The sequence below is a fragment of the Astyanax mexicanus genome, chromosome 4, assembly GCF_023375975.1.
Source record: "Astyanax mexicanus isolate ESR-SI-001 chromosome 4, AstMex3_surface, whole genome shotgun sequence".
Lineage (NCBI taxonomy): Eukaryota > Metazoa > Chordata > Actinopteri > Characiformes > Acestrorhamphidae > Astyanax > Astyanax mexicanus.
This window is the reverse complement of record NC_064411.1, coordinates 22,461,276-22,480,050: the sequence shown is the minus strand read 5'-3', so window position 1 is coordinate 22,480,050 and position 18,775 is coordinate 22,461,276. Positions and strand designations below refer to the sequence as shown.

Below are 18,775 nucleotides of genomic sequence, written 5' to 3'. Positions count from 1 at the left end.
AAAAAAAAAAAAGAGTCTCTGGTGTGTGGAAGGGAGAGAGGTTTAGCTAGCCGGCTAAAGAGTCCAGGATAAATCCCACAGCCGGGGGAGGTTAACTCACTCTACCACTGGGTCGGTTCGAGGATCGTCCTCCAGCAGGTAAGTCCCAATCAACCTTCTAGAAAACAGAGAACAACAAGTCAGAGTTACGAGGAGCAGGGTTCAGCCAAACCATACCCAACTGAGAGCTCCTAGAAGTGGCGTTTTTAAGGGTCCCTCTCCTCTCTCAGGCAGCGCTGATCATGAGCTGCCAGCCGTGTCTGATCAGTGCTGCTGCTTCCAGGTCACATGGGTTCGGCGCTGTCCAGGTGCTGAACTTTCAGCCAGGCTCCTCTTGACAGCTCTGTGTTGTCGGCGCTGTCCAGGTGCTGAAAGCTCAGCACGAGCCCTCTGGCTTTCGACACGCACAGTACTCCCAGCTGCAGAGACCCACCCAGTGTTCTGATTGGTTAAACAAACCCCATAATCTGATTGGTCTAGATAAAGCATTCCTATTGGTCCATCAATCAGGCGTAAAAACAGGGTCAAAATTCGCAACTGCAGCTAGAGCTACACACACGCAGCAGAGAAGATGAATGAGAGGATTTTTAGCTCCACAGTGAAAAACGCCCACTGTCACATTTACAACCTCACAAATTCCATGTGATTTTTGGTCTGACCCAGCTTAAGCCATTTGAGCAGTACTGATTCACACATTCAGGAGACTGGATTTACAAATTGAAAAATATATATTTATATATACTTAAAATATTTTGTCACATTTTTACATTTGAATTATTATTAATATTACTTTCTGTTTCAAGTTTGCACATTCCAGTTAATTTGTGGATTTGGATTTTCGTGCATGCAGTTGTTTAAACGCAGTTACAAGTTTCAGTACATTTGCGACTGTTTTACAAACTCAAAATCTTTATGACCCTTTTTTGACTCCATATTAACAGAACCGAGCGACAAAACCGAGTTAGCCACTGGCAACCTATAGGGCCATCTAAAAAAAATGTAATATCTTTATAAAGTTACTTTATTTCAGTAATTTAGTTCAAAATGTGAAACTTGTATATTATATAGATGTATTAAACACAGAGTGATCTATTTTAAGCATTTATTTTATTGTTGATGATTATGGCTTAAAGCCAATGAAAACCCAAAAATCAGTGTCTCAGAAAATTAGAATATTATATAAGACCAATTGGTACTTCAAGTCCTGCTGGAAAATGAAATCTACATCTCCATAAAAGTTGTCAGCAGAGGGAAGCATGAATATTTTGTGGGAAAACACTGCACTGACTTTAGACTTGATAATAAAACACAGTGGATCAACACCAGCAGATGACATGTCTCTCCAAACCATCACTGATTGGTGGAAACTTCACACTAGATCTCGAGTAGACACTGATCCCTTTATTAACAAATAAAATGTAAAATTTACTGATGATCAGTGATGGTTTGGAGAGACATGTCATCTGCTGGTGTTGATCCACTGTGTTTTATTATCAAGTCTAAAGTGTCAGTGCAGGATTTCATTTTCCAGCAGGACTTAGCAAACTGCCCACACTGCCACAAGTACCAATTGGTCTTATATAATATTCTTATTTTCAGAGACACTGAAAACCTGCGAACCTGCTTGCTGTTTGTTTAGCTCCTCTCTGTTTTAGCTATTTGTTTACGTTTTCTACTACTTATTAACTTTTAACCGTCTTATAACCCTCCTAAACTTATAAAATCCCTCAGGTAGCCATTATTTTTGTGTTATTTATCGATTTTTGCCGTTTTTTGTGTGTTTTGTGCTTACTTCGAGGTAATGGCGTGTGCGGAGGATCGTGCTCTCCTGACACTCAGCGAGGAGCTCGTCCGTCTGGATCAGCAGATCCACCGCCTGCTCGAGAGGCAGTCGGAGCTCCACAGGCAGAGGACGAGGCTGGAGGAATCCCGCGACGCCGCCTTCGCGGCCGTCTCCACCCCGGTGCTGCCGGCGCGGCGGACCCCGGCGGTCGTTTGCTTCACCCCCGCTCCGGGAGGGGCCTGGGAGCGGCAGCGCGGCCGAGGAAAGCGGGTTTCCCCCCTACCTTCTCAGCCGGATTTTGCCTCCGCAAACCGGTTTGAGGTCCTCAGCTCGTCGCCGTCGCCTCCTTCACCTCCCCCAGCCCCGAGGAAAACAGATAAGGGCAGTACCCTCATTGTCGGAGATTCCATTGTTAGGCATTTAAAGGTGTCTAACGCTAAGTGTAATGCTGCAGTGTCGTGTTTTCCAGGAGCTCGGGTCCTGGACGTCGCCCGGCGGCTTCCTACGGTGCTTCGGCATCGCGGGGACCCCGGCACCGTCATCCTGCATGTGGGTACCAACGACACGTCCGCCCGGCGCAGTGAGGTCCTGAAGGAGCACTTTCGCACTCTTCTGGACACCGCTCGCAGACTGACCCGCGCCCGCCTCCTCATCTCTGGTCCGATGCCCACCTACCGCCGCGGGAGCCAGCCGTTCAGCCGCCTCTACGCTCTCCACTGCTGGCTGCGGGACTGGTGCTCTGCTAGTGGAGTTGGCTACGTGGACAACTGGGAGAGTTTTCGGGAACGTCCAGCCCTCTTCCACCGAGACGGGCTTCACCCCAGCCGCCTGGGATCCACCGTCCTCTCTGGTAACATTGAGGCGGTGCTACGCCGGGACTGACTGGCTCTAACCAGTCATACCGGCCAGGTTAGTGGTCTAAGTAATGGGCAGTTTAGTAATATACATTGTTCTAATGAGTTATCTTGCCACTTTCCTGTGCTAGGGGTGGGAATCGTTTACTATCTCACGATTCGATTCGATTCCGATTTTGGGGGCCACGATTCGATTCAAAATCGATTTTTGATTCAAAACGATTTGAATTATAAAAATTTCTGCTTCTGGCTTATGAATCTTATTGAAAAAAAAACCCTCCATAATATACACTGGTCCTGGAGCAGGTAATGTGTTACAAAAACAATAAAATGTGCAGGAATGTGGGTCCTCAGTGACAGAGGAATCACTGGGATATCACAATGACGTTAATGAACAATAAATAAATAATAAATAACACTGCTTTATTACCAGGCTACTAGCGGTGGTGTGTAGGTGACGCTGCTGGGCTGATGTGATGATAGCAGTGGAGCGCTAAAGTTCAGGAGCAGCTGCTGATTAACTAGTTAATTTAAGGTCGTTGTATTTCTTCAGAAAGGGGGCAGGAGGTGGAGAAATTAATTCATATGGTCCATTCCTTAATTCCTCTGTGATGAGGAGCTGAAATTAGCTCTGATTAGCTTATTGTATTTTTCCGTTCCGCCTTAAATGCTGCAGCCCGCTGCCACCTGTAGCGTTATTTAAGGTGGAACTGGAAAGTTAGCTAGTTAGCTAGCTAACAGTTACTGAAACTAACTACTAGCGATCTTTTTTATGCTTGTTATGAAGCATTCTGCCATAAAACATTGAAACTACACGTTAATCTAATGTAATATAGTGCTTGTTCTGCCATCTTACCGGTGATTCTCAAACACCTACGCTCTGTGTGTGTCTGGAAGATCTCCGTTTGAAAGGACAAGCGCTATCCCCAGGGTTGCCAGGTCCAACAAAAATACCCAGCCCAAAATCAGTCTAAAACCCGCCCCTCAGAATCGATTTTGGGACATTTTAAATCGATTCTGAATCGTAGTAAATGAGAATCAAGATTCTTATGTGAATCGATTTTTTGGCACACCTCTATCCTGTGCATAAGGCTGTGAGTTTTAATTATGTGCCTTTTTCAGATACAAGTGCATTTTTACCTTGTAGGATTGAGACTGTGTCTGTCCCCCGTGTCGCTCGAAACCGAAAAACTCAGAAAATCTGTTTTAATAATCTTATTAAAATTAAAACAACAGCATCCGTCTCTCAGAGTACCAGCAGCGTCCGTATGAAACTAGGGCTATTAAATATAAGATCGCTAGCACCAAAATCAGTTATTGTTAATGATATTATTACTGATAATCACCTTAATGCACTATGTCTGTGTGAAACCTGGATTAAACCTGATGAATATATCGCTTTAAATGAGTCTACCCCCCCAGGTTTTAGCTATTTCAGTTACCCACGCAGCTCTGGTCGTGGCGGTGGTGTTGCCACAATCTATGACTCAATGTTAGGTATATCTCAAAACTCACAATTGGATGCTAAGTCGTTTGAAGTTCTTAGTCTTAAAGTAGCAGGCCCGTCTCCTGCTTCCAAAACGCAGCATTCGTTCCTGCTTATAACACTGTATCGTCCTCCTGGACCATACTCAAATTTTATTAGTGAGTTTGCTGACTTTCTAGCAGCAGTAATTCTTCTTTCTGATAAGATCATAATTGTCGGAGACTTTAATATCCACTTTGAAAAGGACCAGGATCCACTAAAAATTGCATTTAAATCAGTTTTAGATGCTCTAGGCTTTAAACAAAATGTAATTGGCCCCACTCACCGATGTAGTCATACATTAGACTTAGTTTTGACACTGGGTATTGAGGCTGAGAATATAGTTACTCTTTCTCAACATGACTCAATATCCGATCATTATCTAATTATGTTTGAAATAGTTTTTAATCAAAATATCCTCCTCCCGCCCCGCTATATCAGCAAGCGTAAAATAACAACCGCAATTGCTAATGAATTTGTAAATAAACTCCCCGACTTAACCATCTCCCTTCCGTCCTATGAGCATGATCTCGAGCACAAAACAGAAAATCTACAAACTGTGCTCCGCTCTAACCTTGACCGCGTAGCGCCGACAAAAATAAAACAAATCAGGGATAAAAAGCTAGCACCGTGGTATAATGACCACACACGTACATTAAAACAAACCGCTCGTAACTTTGAACGTAAATGGCGACACACAAAACTAGAATTTTTCCGGCTAGCATGGCAGCATAGTCTCACAGACTACAAAAAAGCCCTAATTAAAACAAAATCCCAGTATATTTCATCGCTTATTGAGAAAAATAGAGACAATCCTAGATTCCTTTTCACTACTGTGGCTAAACTCACAGGCAGTCAAAAACAAACTAGCTCCGTTATCCCTGTCGACATTAATAGCAATGATTTCATGAAGTTCTTTGATGATAAAATTAATAGCATTAGACAAAAAATTCAGTATCACCCCCAAAATTTACTTATAGATATCGATGAATGCTGCTCCAGCTCTGAGACACACCTAGAGTGTTTCAGCCCGGTTACAGAAAAAGATTTACTTAGTGTAATTAACTCATCAAAATCAACATCATGTATATTAGATCCAGTACCCACACAATTATTGAAACAGGCACTGCCAAAGGTGGGAAAATCATTACTAGAAATAGTAAATTCATCCCTTAGCATGGGCTACGTACCCAATTCTCTTAAATTGGCGGTCATTAAGCCCATTATCAAAAAGCCAAATCTGGACCCCCGCGAGCTTGCTAATTATAGACCAATTTCTAATCTTTCCTTTATAGCCAAAATCCTAGAAAAAATTGTGTTTAACCAGCTGCGCTTGTATCTACAAAGTAATAGTATGCATGAGGTTTTTCAATCTGGATTTAGACAAAACCATAGTACTGAAACAGCTCTACTTAGAGTAACTAATGATTTACTTTCAGCTCTTGATAGGGGCAGTAATGCCATCCTTGTACTGCTAGATCTAAGTGCTGCCTTTGACACCATAGATCACGCTATTCTACTTGATAGGTTAGAAAATCTTATAGGAATTAAAGGATCAGCCCTCACCTGGTTCAGATCTTATCTGAGAGATCGATTCCAGTGTGTTTACTTAAATAACGAATGCTCTTATCAGTCTAGAGTAAAATATGGTGTCCCTCAAGGATCAATACTGGGTCCATTACTCTTTACACTTTATATGCTACCACTGGGTAAAATTATCCGTAGGCATGGTATTAACTTTCACTGCTATGCTGATGACACGCAACTTTACATATCTGCTAAACCCAACGAGGAGCTCTGTATAAATCAAATAACAGACTGTATTAAAGACATTAAAAATTGGATGACACACAACTTTCTCTTACTTAATTCTGATAAAACTGAGGTACTTCTATTAGGTCCTAATATTGATAAAAACATAAATGTTAATACTGTAGACATAGACGGTCACTTAATTATACCTGGTAAAACTGTGAGAAACCTTGGGGTCATCTTTGACCCAATTCTTTCGTTTGATGCTCACATATGTAGCATAGTCAAAACTGCATTCTTCCATTTAAGAAATATAGCTAAAATCCGCAGTATACTCTCTCTCGAAGATGCTGAGAAGCTGGTACATGCATTCATAACCTCCAGGCTGGACTACTGCAACGCGTTGTTGGCTGGAAGTCCACATAAATTGCTCCATAAACTCCAGCTAGTTCAGAATGCAGCCGCAAGAGTGCTTACCAGAGCTAGAAAGTTCGATCACATTACACCTATTCTTTCATCCCTACATTGGCTACCTGTTAGATTTCGTATAGATTATAAAATACTTCTCCTGACGTATAAATCCCTTAATGGTCTGGCCCCGCATTATCTACAGGAACTCCTTACTCCTTACAATCCGCCGCGTTCACTCCGCTCCCAAGACGCTGGCCTGTTATTAGTCCCGCGTATTAGAAAAAACTATGCAGGAGGAAGAGCGTTCTTTTATAAAGCTCCCCAACTTTGGAATAACCTCCCTATTAATATACGGGACTCAGACACACTCTCAATCTTTAAATCTAGACTCAAAACATTTCTATTTGCTCAAGCTTTTGAGTAATGTCTCATTACAATTTTCTTCCTCTTACAGCTTATCCAGCAAATATAAACCCTGTCCTAATCATCTGCTTTCTCTTTCTCTCCCCATGTCCTGAGCTGCTGCTACCAGTGCCCATCCCACTCCAGCAGAGTTTTATAAAACCATTCTAACCCCTTTTTCTTCCCTCCCCTCTCTGTTCTCTCTCTCTGTCTTTCTCACATGTGCTGAGACGCCTGGCCGGCCGGTCTTCCTGGATGCGTCCGTCTGTGGTTCCAGCTTTCAGGAATCAGCCCTGTCCTTCTACTCAGAATTATTACACAGCCCTTCTAACTTCTGCTTTTTTTTCTCTTCCTTTCCTTTCTGTTTTCTCTATCTATCTCTTTTACATGTATGGAGATGCCCTGTTCCTGATGTTCCCAGCCTGGCTCTCCACTGCCCGCTGTGTCGTTCTCCGGCTCTGCAACCCTGCACTGATTACCATTAACACACTCAGTATCTGTTTCTGTATTAGCCATAGCTCTATAGTTTGTGCCCATCACATTCTTATATTCATAAATTAGTACCTGTTATATTAGCCATAGTTCACATTAATTCTCTGTACTGTTTTTGTTCTGTTATTTGTTTGTTGTTTGTTTGTACTGAGCGGGTCAACCCGAGTAGGATGGGTTCCTCGGACTGAGTCTTGGTTCCTTCCAAGGTTTCTTCCTCTTAAAGGGAGTTTTTCCTTGCCACTGTGTCACCATAAAATTGGCATCTCTGTGGTGCTGCTCATAAGAGGCGTGGACCTGTTTTTCCTGTAAAGCTGCTTTGTGACAACCTTTGTTGTAAAAAGCGCTATATAAATAAAATTGAATTGAATTGAATTGAATTGTTTTTTTTTGTAAGCCAAAATCATCAACAATAAAATAAATAAACGCTTAAAATAGATCACTCTGTGTTTAATACATCTATATAATATGAGTTTCACATTTTAAACTGAATTACTGAAATAAAGTAACTTTTCAAAGATATTGTATTTTTTTAGATGGCCCTGTATTGTTAACAAATATTGTTGTTGTTAAGGAACTATTTTATGATGCAAATAACTTTTAATGAGTGTTCATGATTCTACAAAGAAACAGACAGTTTAGGAACTATTTTTAACTGTGTAAAATAAAGTCTCTAATAAGCCCTTTATTTTTCAACAGAAATGTGAAGGCGCAAAAACAACCAAACTTGAGGTTGTTGGGATCTTCACAAATGACACCCTTCTCCTATGTGCCAGTTTGGAGGAGCTTGTGGTTCCAGCAGAAATTTGGTCTGGCAACATTGATGACACTGTCCCTTCTTTGCCCCTCACCATTAGGGTCACCATGGAAGGAGGGGTAATTTTCGCCCTGGACAGCCCAGTGTTTAATGAAGTTTAATTAGCGTTGTATGGAGTTAAATCAGTGTCTGAATAAAAAAAACATGATTCTTGAAAATAAACAGTGTGAAATCTGATGTTCTTGAATTTTTTACCTTCAAATATTTACATATTTAAAATTCAGATATAAAAATTTCAGTTTAGAACAGTTTTAAAATGATAGAGAGCACAAATTTCAGATAAAAAAATAATTCAGGTACAACAATTTCAAGTAAAAAATAATTCCATAGGGAAATAATTATTCAGGGATTAAAAATTCAGGTTTTAAAAATTCAGGTTTTAAAAATTCAGGTTGTAAAAATTCAGGTCATTAAAATTCAGGTTATAAAAATTCAGGTCGAATAAATTCAGGGAAACATCCGGAGTACACAGAATGAGCAAACGAGCGCAGAGCTTATCGAACTCACAGCTGGCCAATCACAACACAGCTCTGAGGTCACTGGGAGGAGCGTCTTCCTTACCCAGTGAATGTCGGTGGAGAAGCGCATGGAAGATGGGAGATCACAGCAGAGATACTGCTATTCCAGTTGTAAGTAACCTGGTTAATTTACTCTTCCTCCTGTTAGTATAAACTCTTAAAGCTAGTGTTTATTGTTGGATTGGTTGCTTGGTCATTGATTACTTGATGCTCAATTTCTTTCTTTTATCGTTTGGGTGGAAGTGGCTCAGAGCGCGAAATTGTATTATGTTGGAATAGGTTAGGTTAGACCTAGGTTATGCTAAGTTAGAACGTCTTAGGTTAATTAGAACGTCTTGGGTTAATTTAGGTTATCTTAGGTTAGGTTAGATGGGACTGGGTAAAAAGCGGAATTTGGTAAAAATACACCGTGGGTAAATGAGCTATTTAATGGGGTTTTTATGTTATTTCCGTGGATTATTATTTACTCATGTACGTAATAAAACCTAGTTCTGTTTTATGCATGTTATACTTTTCACCAGATATATGAATTTCTTAACCTATTAATACGCCCTGGCCCTCCGGCGGGCCAGAAAAATGTCAATTAATATCCGGCTGCGTTTATGAATAATTATAAGATCAACATAAACACCCAATATGCTATTTAAAGGCATATAGTCTCTGGTTTACAGTTATCTACCGATTTAGCTGTGTTTCCTTTCAGAAAATAGACATTTAGGGCGAAATATGCCTTGTTTATTAACATTTCTGAATCATAATTTCCATATTTGCGTTTTTCGTCCGTCCAGTTCGTCGGTTCAGCAGAACAAAACGTTGAGAAAGAACCACAATATACCTGCACATACACAACAAAAATAATCCCAGCCGATTATTAAGCACCTGTAACTGCACATATATCTATAAAATATGAAACAAAAGTAAATACAGCACATGAACACACATTTTCAGGCTCAGTCACATGTAGTGCTTTGGCGCTGAAACGGCTGTACCTCAGAGCTGATAACCCGACCGGGGCAGAAATAATTAATTATTAGGTAAAATATATTTCAATACCCGCTAAAAATGCACAGAAGAGTGACTAGAACTGATATAAGAGCTCATTTTTCCAGTAATTTTCTCAAAAATACTTATATTTGCTTAAAACAGCCCTTTTTCCACGGAGCTCCTCAGCTCTGTTTACCTCCTGCGCTGTATTCAAGCTCCTCTGGAGCTACGGGGGGCGCGGAGGGACAATTAATAAATAAAAACACGCAGTTCTCTTGTTGGTGCAGGGAATTGTAGTTCAAAATAGAATCACAGCAAAAATAATGACCTTTTTACTGTTACAACACATCAAACAACCTCCAACAAGAGAGAAAAAGAGAAACTTCTCCATACCTTCTGTAGTTCAGCTGATCCTGCTCTTACTCCGGTGCTCCAGCTACAGACCCCCCAGCTCAGCCTCATCCGGGTTATGTAGAGCCCCGCCCCCTCCCCCGCTATATCACATTATACCCCACCACCGCTAGAGGGAGCCCACGAGGGAGTCCTTAATACATGGAGCTGAATGGAGCTAAACAGCTAAAACTCTCATTTAAAACACTGTAGAACTACTTCTCTGGAGTTTTCCTTTAATTTTACAAAGTAGAACAAAGTATTTCACTAAAATAGGAGAGAAAACGTACCTCTATATTTCTATTTTCTAAAACTAATGTTTTTTATTCAGTAGATTTACTAGCATTACTGCTACTGATGCTGGAGTTACACACAGAACATGTTTAATAGGATTAAAACTGCAGTTTAAAAAAGCTTTAATAATTACCTCTGCTGTGATTAAATAGTTGTAGTTGTTCTGTTTTTAGGAAATAAGCAAAATGTTATTCTATAAAGTATCTAACAATTATAAATTATTATTTTGCTAAAAGTAATAATTTATAAATGTTTCATACTTTACAGAATAATTTTTTTTATATGTTTTTATACATTTCAGACTCTGTTAAGTGACTGAGATTGAGAGCAGATTCTGAAGTGAGTTTTTTCCTCCATAGAGATTCTCTGATTGCTCCTGTACAACTCCAACAAATAGGACTTACTTGGCTCTTTGTAACAGTGATTGTAAAATATAAATAAATATAAATAATCTCAGGTGTGTTTGTGCTTCTAATAATGATATAAAACATTATGTTCTAAAGAACAGATTCTTCTATTAAATCTCTGCAGGCCCTATTTACCATAATAAGAACAGAAACATTCACCAAGACTCACTGATTTATACACTGTAGAGAAAAGAAGATATGAATTATAAGAAACAGTGAAGGTGTGAGTAATGTTTTAAAAAAACAACTAAATTTAAGTTTAAGACCTGTGTAAATAAACGTTAAATCTGTTAGCTAGTAAACGCTAACAATTAAATAAACTGAGTTAAAATTTGAGGATAATTTACTCTTACTGAGGCAAATTAGCTTAAGACAGATAGTAATTTGTAGAATTGTTAGAATGGTGGCAATTAGTTCCTCCAAACCGTTTAAAAACCTTTCTAGGTCACAGAAAACAGAAAATAAATGCTCTTTTTCCTCAGAAACTTTGGGTACATTCAGTAGCTAGCTTAGCCAACACTAGGAAGCTAGCTAATTCAGCTTTTTCCTAACTTACCAAAAATCAGCCTTTAATTATACTAATTAAATCTGAATTAGTTTAATCTCATAAATTTACCCATAAATTATTTGTGCTTTTCTCAGTTTATTAAACAGTATAAGAGAAAGAGAGCTAATTCCCTGCTAACTCTGTTAGCTGCTAACAGGCTAAAGTTGACAGGAATCTGACAGGAGAGAATCTACTGCTACAGCAACATCTCACGCAAGAATTGTGATTTATAAAGAAATACTTGGTGTGAAAACGAGCGTATAATATATATATATATATATATATTAGCCGGGGCTACATGAGGAATATGCGAGAGGGGCGTATCCCATACTGAGATACCGAATGAATGCTTGAAAGAGAATACAAATTACATTTAAGAAAAAAATATGCAAGAAATAAAAAATAAATAAATACCGGCGTGTTAAACACTGTTGTTGTTTGGACATTTAGTTAGGCTAGCTACCAATAATAAAAGTCAGTAAAACGGCAAATGCTACATTTATACATTTAGCTAGGCTAGCTACCAATAATAATGTTCAGTAAATCAGCAAACTGCATATTTGAACATTTAGCTAGCTAGCAAACAATAACAATAGACAGTAAAACAGGAAATGCTTTGTTTATACATTTGGTCAGTAAAATAGCAAATCCTGTATCGTGGCACGAGATCTCACGAGATTAAGACGTGACGATATTTCTCGTCAAGCTTAAACCTCTCACAGTTTAGTGTGGACTTTTTAAGATACAACACTGGCAACTGGCAACACAGTAGCAGCGAGTTTGGTGGTTGAGCAGTGAGCAGAAGAGGAAAATTCGGGGAATTTGCATAGAACAGAGGTCACGGGCGGACCGTGGTCCGGGTCCGGACCCAAACCTATTGAGAAGGATTTAATTGTATACACGCTTTGCGGCGCAGTAAATCACAGACCAATCACGTGTCAGGTAATATCACCAACCACTCTCTTCAGTCAATCAGATCTGTGCAGACGTGGAAAAAATAAATAAATAAACACACCGCTCCTCACGCGGGATCGAACCCGTGTTGTCAGGGTCGCGGTCCTGCTGCTCCGGCTGTTGAATTGGGACATGGCCGTGAAAAAACGCCTTTATAAGGAGATAGTGAGCCTGGGCGAGAATGGCCGGAAAAACGAGAACGGACGAAAACTAAAGTCACGCCGAGTGCGACAGAGAGACAGGCGAGGAATTTTGTATAACTGGATCATTCTGAATTCTAATTAAATACTCCTGGCATAGAAGATGCTTCTGCTACTTTTAACAGAGTGACAGACGGTAACAGAGTGACCAACAAGACTGTACTGTACTTAAAACATTTTCTGTCTCTGTTTGCACTTCAAGCATAGTCTTAATATGACTGGTTATGCATAGTTACATTACAAGAGATTTAGGAGAAAAAAAACACAAACCATAGTCTTAATATAACTGGATATGACAATCTCAGGCCTATAGGTTTCATGTCAAACATGTGTTGAGAAAACACAATGAGACTGGAGATCTGCAATATAAAAGCCGTTTATTAAAACACACATGGGTAAATATAGAGGTGAAGTAATACAAAGATAATAGTTTGTACTGGATAAAAACAATTAAGAAACTACATTATTTGGATATTCTTAGTAACTTTGGAGATTAAAAAAACCATAAGCAACATTTAATATTCAATAAGGAAAAGATAAGAGAGTATAAAACTTGAGTAATACAACAACCAAATATCCCTCTATATCCCTCTATAGTAACAGATTTTTAATTGGACTGAACCATAGACAAACAAGAACACCAGCAGAGGGAGTGAATGAGCCTGTAACCTTACTGCGCAACAGAAACTAACCTAAAAACTGAGCTCTGTCTCACAAAGAATGTCCTGGAATATTCAAACTTACAAGACATACAAACATAACATGGAATTCTATACACATCATCCCTGGATAAGAATAGTTTTGCTGAACCTGTAAAATCCATTGTTAAATACAGTTCATATTTGTTTCTGGTGGAATTTATGATTTGCGCTTTTAATTGCCATGGGACAAATTTGGGACATTTTTCTCTCCTGTGTGAATGCGCTGGTGTTTTTTTAGATCACTCTGTGTAGTAAAACTCTTCCCACAGTCTGAGCAGTGATATGGTTTTACTCCAGTGTGAATGCGCTGGTGACTTTTGAGATTACTCTGTTGATTAAAACTCTTCCCACAGTCTGAGCAGTGATACGGTTTCTCTCCTGTGTGAATGCGCTGGTGTTTTTTGAGATCACTCTGTGTAGTAAAACTCTTCCCACAGTCTGAGCAGTAATACGGTTTCTCTCCTGTGTGAATGCGCTGGTGTATTTTGAGAGCACTCTGTTCAGTAAAACTCTTCCCACAGTCCGAGCAGTGATGCGGTTTCTCTCCTGTGTGAATGCGCTGATGCCGTTTGACAGTCTCCAGTTGATTAAAGCTCTTCCCACAGTCTGAGCAGTAATAAGGTTTCTCTCCTGTGTGAATGCGCTGATGTTTTTTGAGATGACTGTGATGATTAAAACTCTTCCCACAGTCTGAGCAGTGATATGGTTTCTCTCCTGTGTGAATGCGTTGGTGTTTTTTGAGATGACTGTGATGATTAAAACTCTTCCCACAGTCCGAGCAGTGATGCGGTTTCTCTCCTGTGTGAATGCGCTGATGCCGTTTGACAGTCTCCAGTCGATTAAAGCTCTTCCCACAGTCTGAGCAGTAATAAGGTTTCTCTCCTGTGTGAATGCGCTGATGTATTTTAAGTTTACTCTGTGTAATAAAACTCTTCCTACAGTCTGAGCAGTGATACGGTTTCTCTCCTGTGTGAATGCGCTGGTGACTTTTGAGATTACTCTGTTTAGTAAAACTCTTGACAGAGTGCTGATGTTTCTCCATGTCGGGACTTGGCTTCATTTGTCTTTTAAATGTAGCAAACAATTTCTGCGTGTTCTGGAGATTCTTCAGGAAGGCTTCTGCTTCACCTCTTTCAGCAGTTTAACTTTGCTCTTAGTTAAATATCCTCGTTGTTGGTGATGAATTTCAGGAAAATATTTTAATTTCTGGAAAACACAAAGAAAAATGCCATTGAATATTAAAATAAAAGCAGGTCAATTAACTAAAGAGATTCTAAGTCATTCTAAGTGAGTGATGTTACCCTTTAATCTGAAGCTTTGAGGCGTGTGCCGAAAAAACGACACACATTGGTTCAAATCACATTGCCGATGCTTGATTTGTTCTTCATCACGACAGATGATGTCCAAAGCTTTTTCCTTTAAACCAATTTATAAAAGTTTCCACACATTAACCAAATACATTAATCCAAATCAATGCTTCACAAACCTGATTGTTTTTTTTTTTTTACAACTCCTGATAACAGTTCATTATTTTCCACCACACTGGCTTCAGGCTAACAGTGATATGCGCTCCTGAGTTCAAGATGTGTTTTTTGGAAATGTTGATCCGATGCAGTTGTCTTGTTGGTGCAGGGAATTGTAGTTCAAAATAAAATCACAGCAAAATAATGACCTTTTTACTGTTACAACACATCAACCAACCTCCAACAGGAGTGTAAAACATAAGAGTCTCTTTTGTTTACTAAAGGTTAACACAATTATAACAATTTGTAAGAATTCATATTATTTTATGTAGTTCTTTTTCAATTATTTTTGTAGTCTTTTAAACCTCTTACACAAATGTTTAATTGTGTATTTTTGTCAAGTTGCTCAAAGTGTGATTCTTCTTCTTATTATTATTATCAAATTCATGTTTTTGTTATTATTATTATTATCATCATCATTATTAAAGTATCAGCAAAAGAGCAGCTGGATACTGTGTTCCACAGTAATGGTTTAACTGGGATTTCTTAAAAACAGCGGGGCTAGGGCTGGGCGATATGGAAAAAAATCTTATTACGATATAGTTTTTCATATCAGCCGATATCGATATGTATCACGATATAAATCAAATCACTTTCTGTTACACTTAAAGGTTTCTATTTTTACTCAGAAGTGACAGAATAAGGGAGTTATGGACAAAATCACTAGCAGGCTCAGAGCCTTGTGGACAGACACTAGGATGTTAACATCTTGCCAGGTGGGTACAGCTTTTAAATTAATTTTAAAAAGGGGACAAATATATAAACTAAAAAATATGTAAGACCCTTTACATTATATGTCTGTTTAATTTAAATTGCAATAACACTTTATTTATTTTTATAAAATTATATTTAATCAAAAGATCATTCCCCTCCCTGAATGCAGGCAACTACATAAAGCAAAATACAAGAGTATATCACAGTGTTCATTTTGACAGGTGATTTTGATACAGTCTTAGTCTTTTCACTAAAATGTATAATAGTTTTAGTTACATTTTAGTCTATCGGATATTATTAGTTTTAGTCAGATTTCAGTCTAGTTTAATTTTGGTCATATAAAAAGTATGTATTACATATGTTTTACTGTTTTTCTATTTTCTATTTGTTGTAATTTTAGATAATTTACTGCTTATGTTTTTTTTTAAATAAGAGCCTTTAGTTTTTTTTTTCATTTAAATTAAGCTAACATTTAAATATTTAAAAAAAAAAGTGGCCTATAATGGAGGTGGGAGGAATAAAGTCAAGTTTCTGAAATGATCCACTTCTACTGCAGTACAGATTTATACTAACATTACTGGCTTTCAGTAGACTAGACTTACATTACTTAAGTGTATTTAAAACTCCAGTTCAGTAACAGCAATGTTTAGCTCAGTTCAAATACAGCTAGACAGATTATATAATCTTCTGTATTTAGTAAAATATCCAGCATAACAGACTCTCTATCTGTTAAAAACTATAAAACACAAAGACAGAGGAGAATGCTGCCCTCAGGGTTTTCTAACAGAAACAGTGAGAGTTAGGAAAAAAGATGGAAAGTGCTTCATTTCTGTGTGTTTATATACTAACCCCTCACTCGTGCTGAAGTTAACCTTAATTTACACGAAACGTGGATTAACACGGCTAACGTGCGTTACCCATTAGTTTATTAGAATGTAAAAAGCAGTGAAAGCATCTTAGCTAATGATGACAGATTGCACAGATCCCTTTTACACCTAAACATCGCTAACTTTAAACTAGAGACAAGCTAATCTAACTAGCAGCAAACAGAGCAGCGTTTACCTGCCTTCAGAAATCTGAACAAGCTCACCTCTCTAAATATCTTGGAGACGCATGCCTCATATTTAAAAGGTGAGTTTTCCAGTGTAGCGCCGCTGAATAGTATAAATGAAGTTTATCCAGTAAATGGGAGAGAAGGAGCCGCTATGTGAGGAGTTCAGAGTGGAGGGGCTCGGGGGGTGGGGCGGAGGGGGATGGTGGAGAGGGGAGGGGAGGGGTTGTACTGGGCTGAGCAGCAGTTCAGCGTGCTGCCTGATCTCGTGCTGCGCCTTTTCACAACGCTACTTAAACGGGAAATAGAAAATTTAGTTTATCGAATTTCTCGCCCCGACTTATCGCGATATATAGTTTCCTCGATAACTATCGATATCGTTTTATCGCCCAGCACTAAGCGGGGCTAAAGATGTTGTAATTTGCTAATATTTGTGTTTGTTATTACAGTGAAATAGCAAGTTTTCTGTTAAATCAGTAAGCTAATAAATGTTACTTGTGAAATTCCTCTTCTTGCCTGAACTTTTCCTCACTATAATCACTAAATCTTTCATTCTTACATTTAATATTTTACAAGTGGACTTTTATTTTGACGGGAGAGTCACATGACTTACCAGCAACTGTTGTGGTGGAACCGGATTAAGTAAAGGAAAATTAACTAAACTAAACTAAATTAGTGTAACTAAGAAATGTGTAGAGACTTTTCACACAAACTTCAAAAGGAATTTCCACAGAACTGATTTATCTCAGGTGTGTGTTAGTGATGTGGGGGAGGGGGGGCAGGAGTGTGAGGTTCCGTTATCCTGTGTATGATCTGTAAAGCCCCCCCCCATCCCCAGCTCCGCGACCCCCTACTGCAGACTGCTGAGCAGAGCTAGGAGAAGATCCAGTGCTGGTGGTGTAAATGCTGCACATGCTGAAGTTGATGTGGGTGTAGGAGTGAATGTAGAACAGCGTGTTGAAGAGAGAGAGAGAGAGAGAGAGAGAGAGAGAGAGAAACTTCTCCATACCTTCTGTAGTTCAGCTGATCCCTCTGTTCCTCCTCTCCAGCTACAGACCCCGGAAGCTCAGCGTCATCCGGGTTATGTAGAGCCCCGCCCCCTCCCCCGCTATATCACATTATACCCCATCACCGCTAGAGGGAGCCCGCGAGGGAGTCCTCAATGCATGGAGCTGAATGGAGCTAAACAGCTAAAACTCTCATTTAAAACACTGTAGAACTACTTCTCTGGAGTTTTCCTTTAATTTTACAAAGTAGAACAAAGTATTTCACTAAAATAGGAAAGAAAACGTACCTCTATATTTCCATTTTCTAAAACTAATGTTTTGTATTAAGTAGATTTACTAGCATTACTGCTACTGATGCTGGAGTTACATACAGAGCTCATTTAAATGGATTAAAACTGCAGTTTATAAGCTTTAATAATTATCTCTGCGGTGATGCAACTTGTCTCATTTCTTTTATTGTTGAAATTGTGTAAATATGAATGAGAGTTTGTTTAAATGTTTTCTTCTTGTTGGTACTTACATAGATGAAAATAGTAATCTACTAAAATAAATAGGAAAACATATTTAAATATAACTGGAACTTACTTGGGTTGTGGGGGCCGCTGCTAAATGGTTGTTAGAATTGGGTTAACTGAACTTACATTAAACTCTAAAATCAAAGCAGCAATTGCAGTTCTGGACAGTATGCAGATCTCATTAGTCTTGATAATGAAAAGGTAGGACATTTTTCATGTTCTTTCTGTTTACAACTCACTCTGAGGAATTCTGAGCACTTCAGAGCACTGACTGGTGTGTCACGGGACTGTGTAGGGTACTACAATCAAAAGGGTTGCATTACTGAATACTACATACTGGGCGGTGTGTAGTATGCAGTACATACTAGTGCAGTATGCAGTATAGTAGTATGCCATTTCGAATACAGCCTAGGACTGAGATAAAGTGAGCTATGGCTAGCTGCTCACTTTCTCTTATTATGGCTAGACACTGAAAGCAGGTTTTACCTCTTTGAAAACTTGAATGATCTTAATTTGTACATCCGAGTATCAATTAAAGACATTGAAGGTATTTTTTCCTGAAAGAGAACCGCGTTTAGGTGTTGGCTAGCGTTCATGTTTGGTAATTATAACTAGAAAGCTAGCTAGCAGCCACAAAGTGAGCCTCTGAGATTATCAACGAATAAACGTATAATAATAAAAAACGTATCACCATAAATACATGATATACAAATAAACATATTCCATATTATCATACATCACATAAAACATTACTTATTCCCATACAATATGAAAAGTGACTTTATAATATCGTAATTTATCACCACCATATCCACCACATCTTACCTCAGAAAGAGCTGAATAACTTTCCAGTTGCACAAGCTTCACTTTATTCTGTTCAATGAATCAGTAGGAGTCG

At 38.9% G+C, this 18,775-nt stretch overlaps 2 protein-coding genes across 11 annotated transcripts in view; one reads left to right on the top strand and one right to left on the bottom strand.

Moving 5' to 3' along the window:
- Positions 1-18,775, bottom strand: part of LOC125801291 (zinc finger protein 239-like) — a 327,337-nt gene that overhangs the window by 59,479 nt on the left and 249,083 nt on the right. For 2 of the 5 annotated variants that reach the window (XM_049477772.1, XM_049477769.1), the window contains exon 2: positions 12,727-14,273. In XM_049477772.1, coding sequence (XP_049333729.1) covers positions 13,240-14,127 — 888 coding nt within the window. In that variant the 5' untranslated portion in view covers positions 14,128-14,273 and the 3' untranslated portion in view covers positions 12,727-13,239. Of the gene's footprint in view, positions 1-12,726; positions 14,274-14,368; positions 14,797-17,364; positions 17,446-18,775 lie in introns of those variants that run through there. The other 3 variants (XM_049477770.1, XM_049477771.1, XR_007438661.1) reach the window with 3 other exon arrangements.
- Positions 1-18,775, top strand: part of LOC125801117 (zinc finger protein 850-like) — a 527,199-nt gene that overhangs the window by 321,851 nt on the left and 186,573 nt on the right. The gene's annotated exons all lie outside the window — the stretch shown is intronic.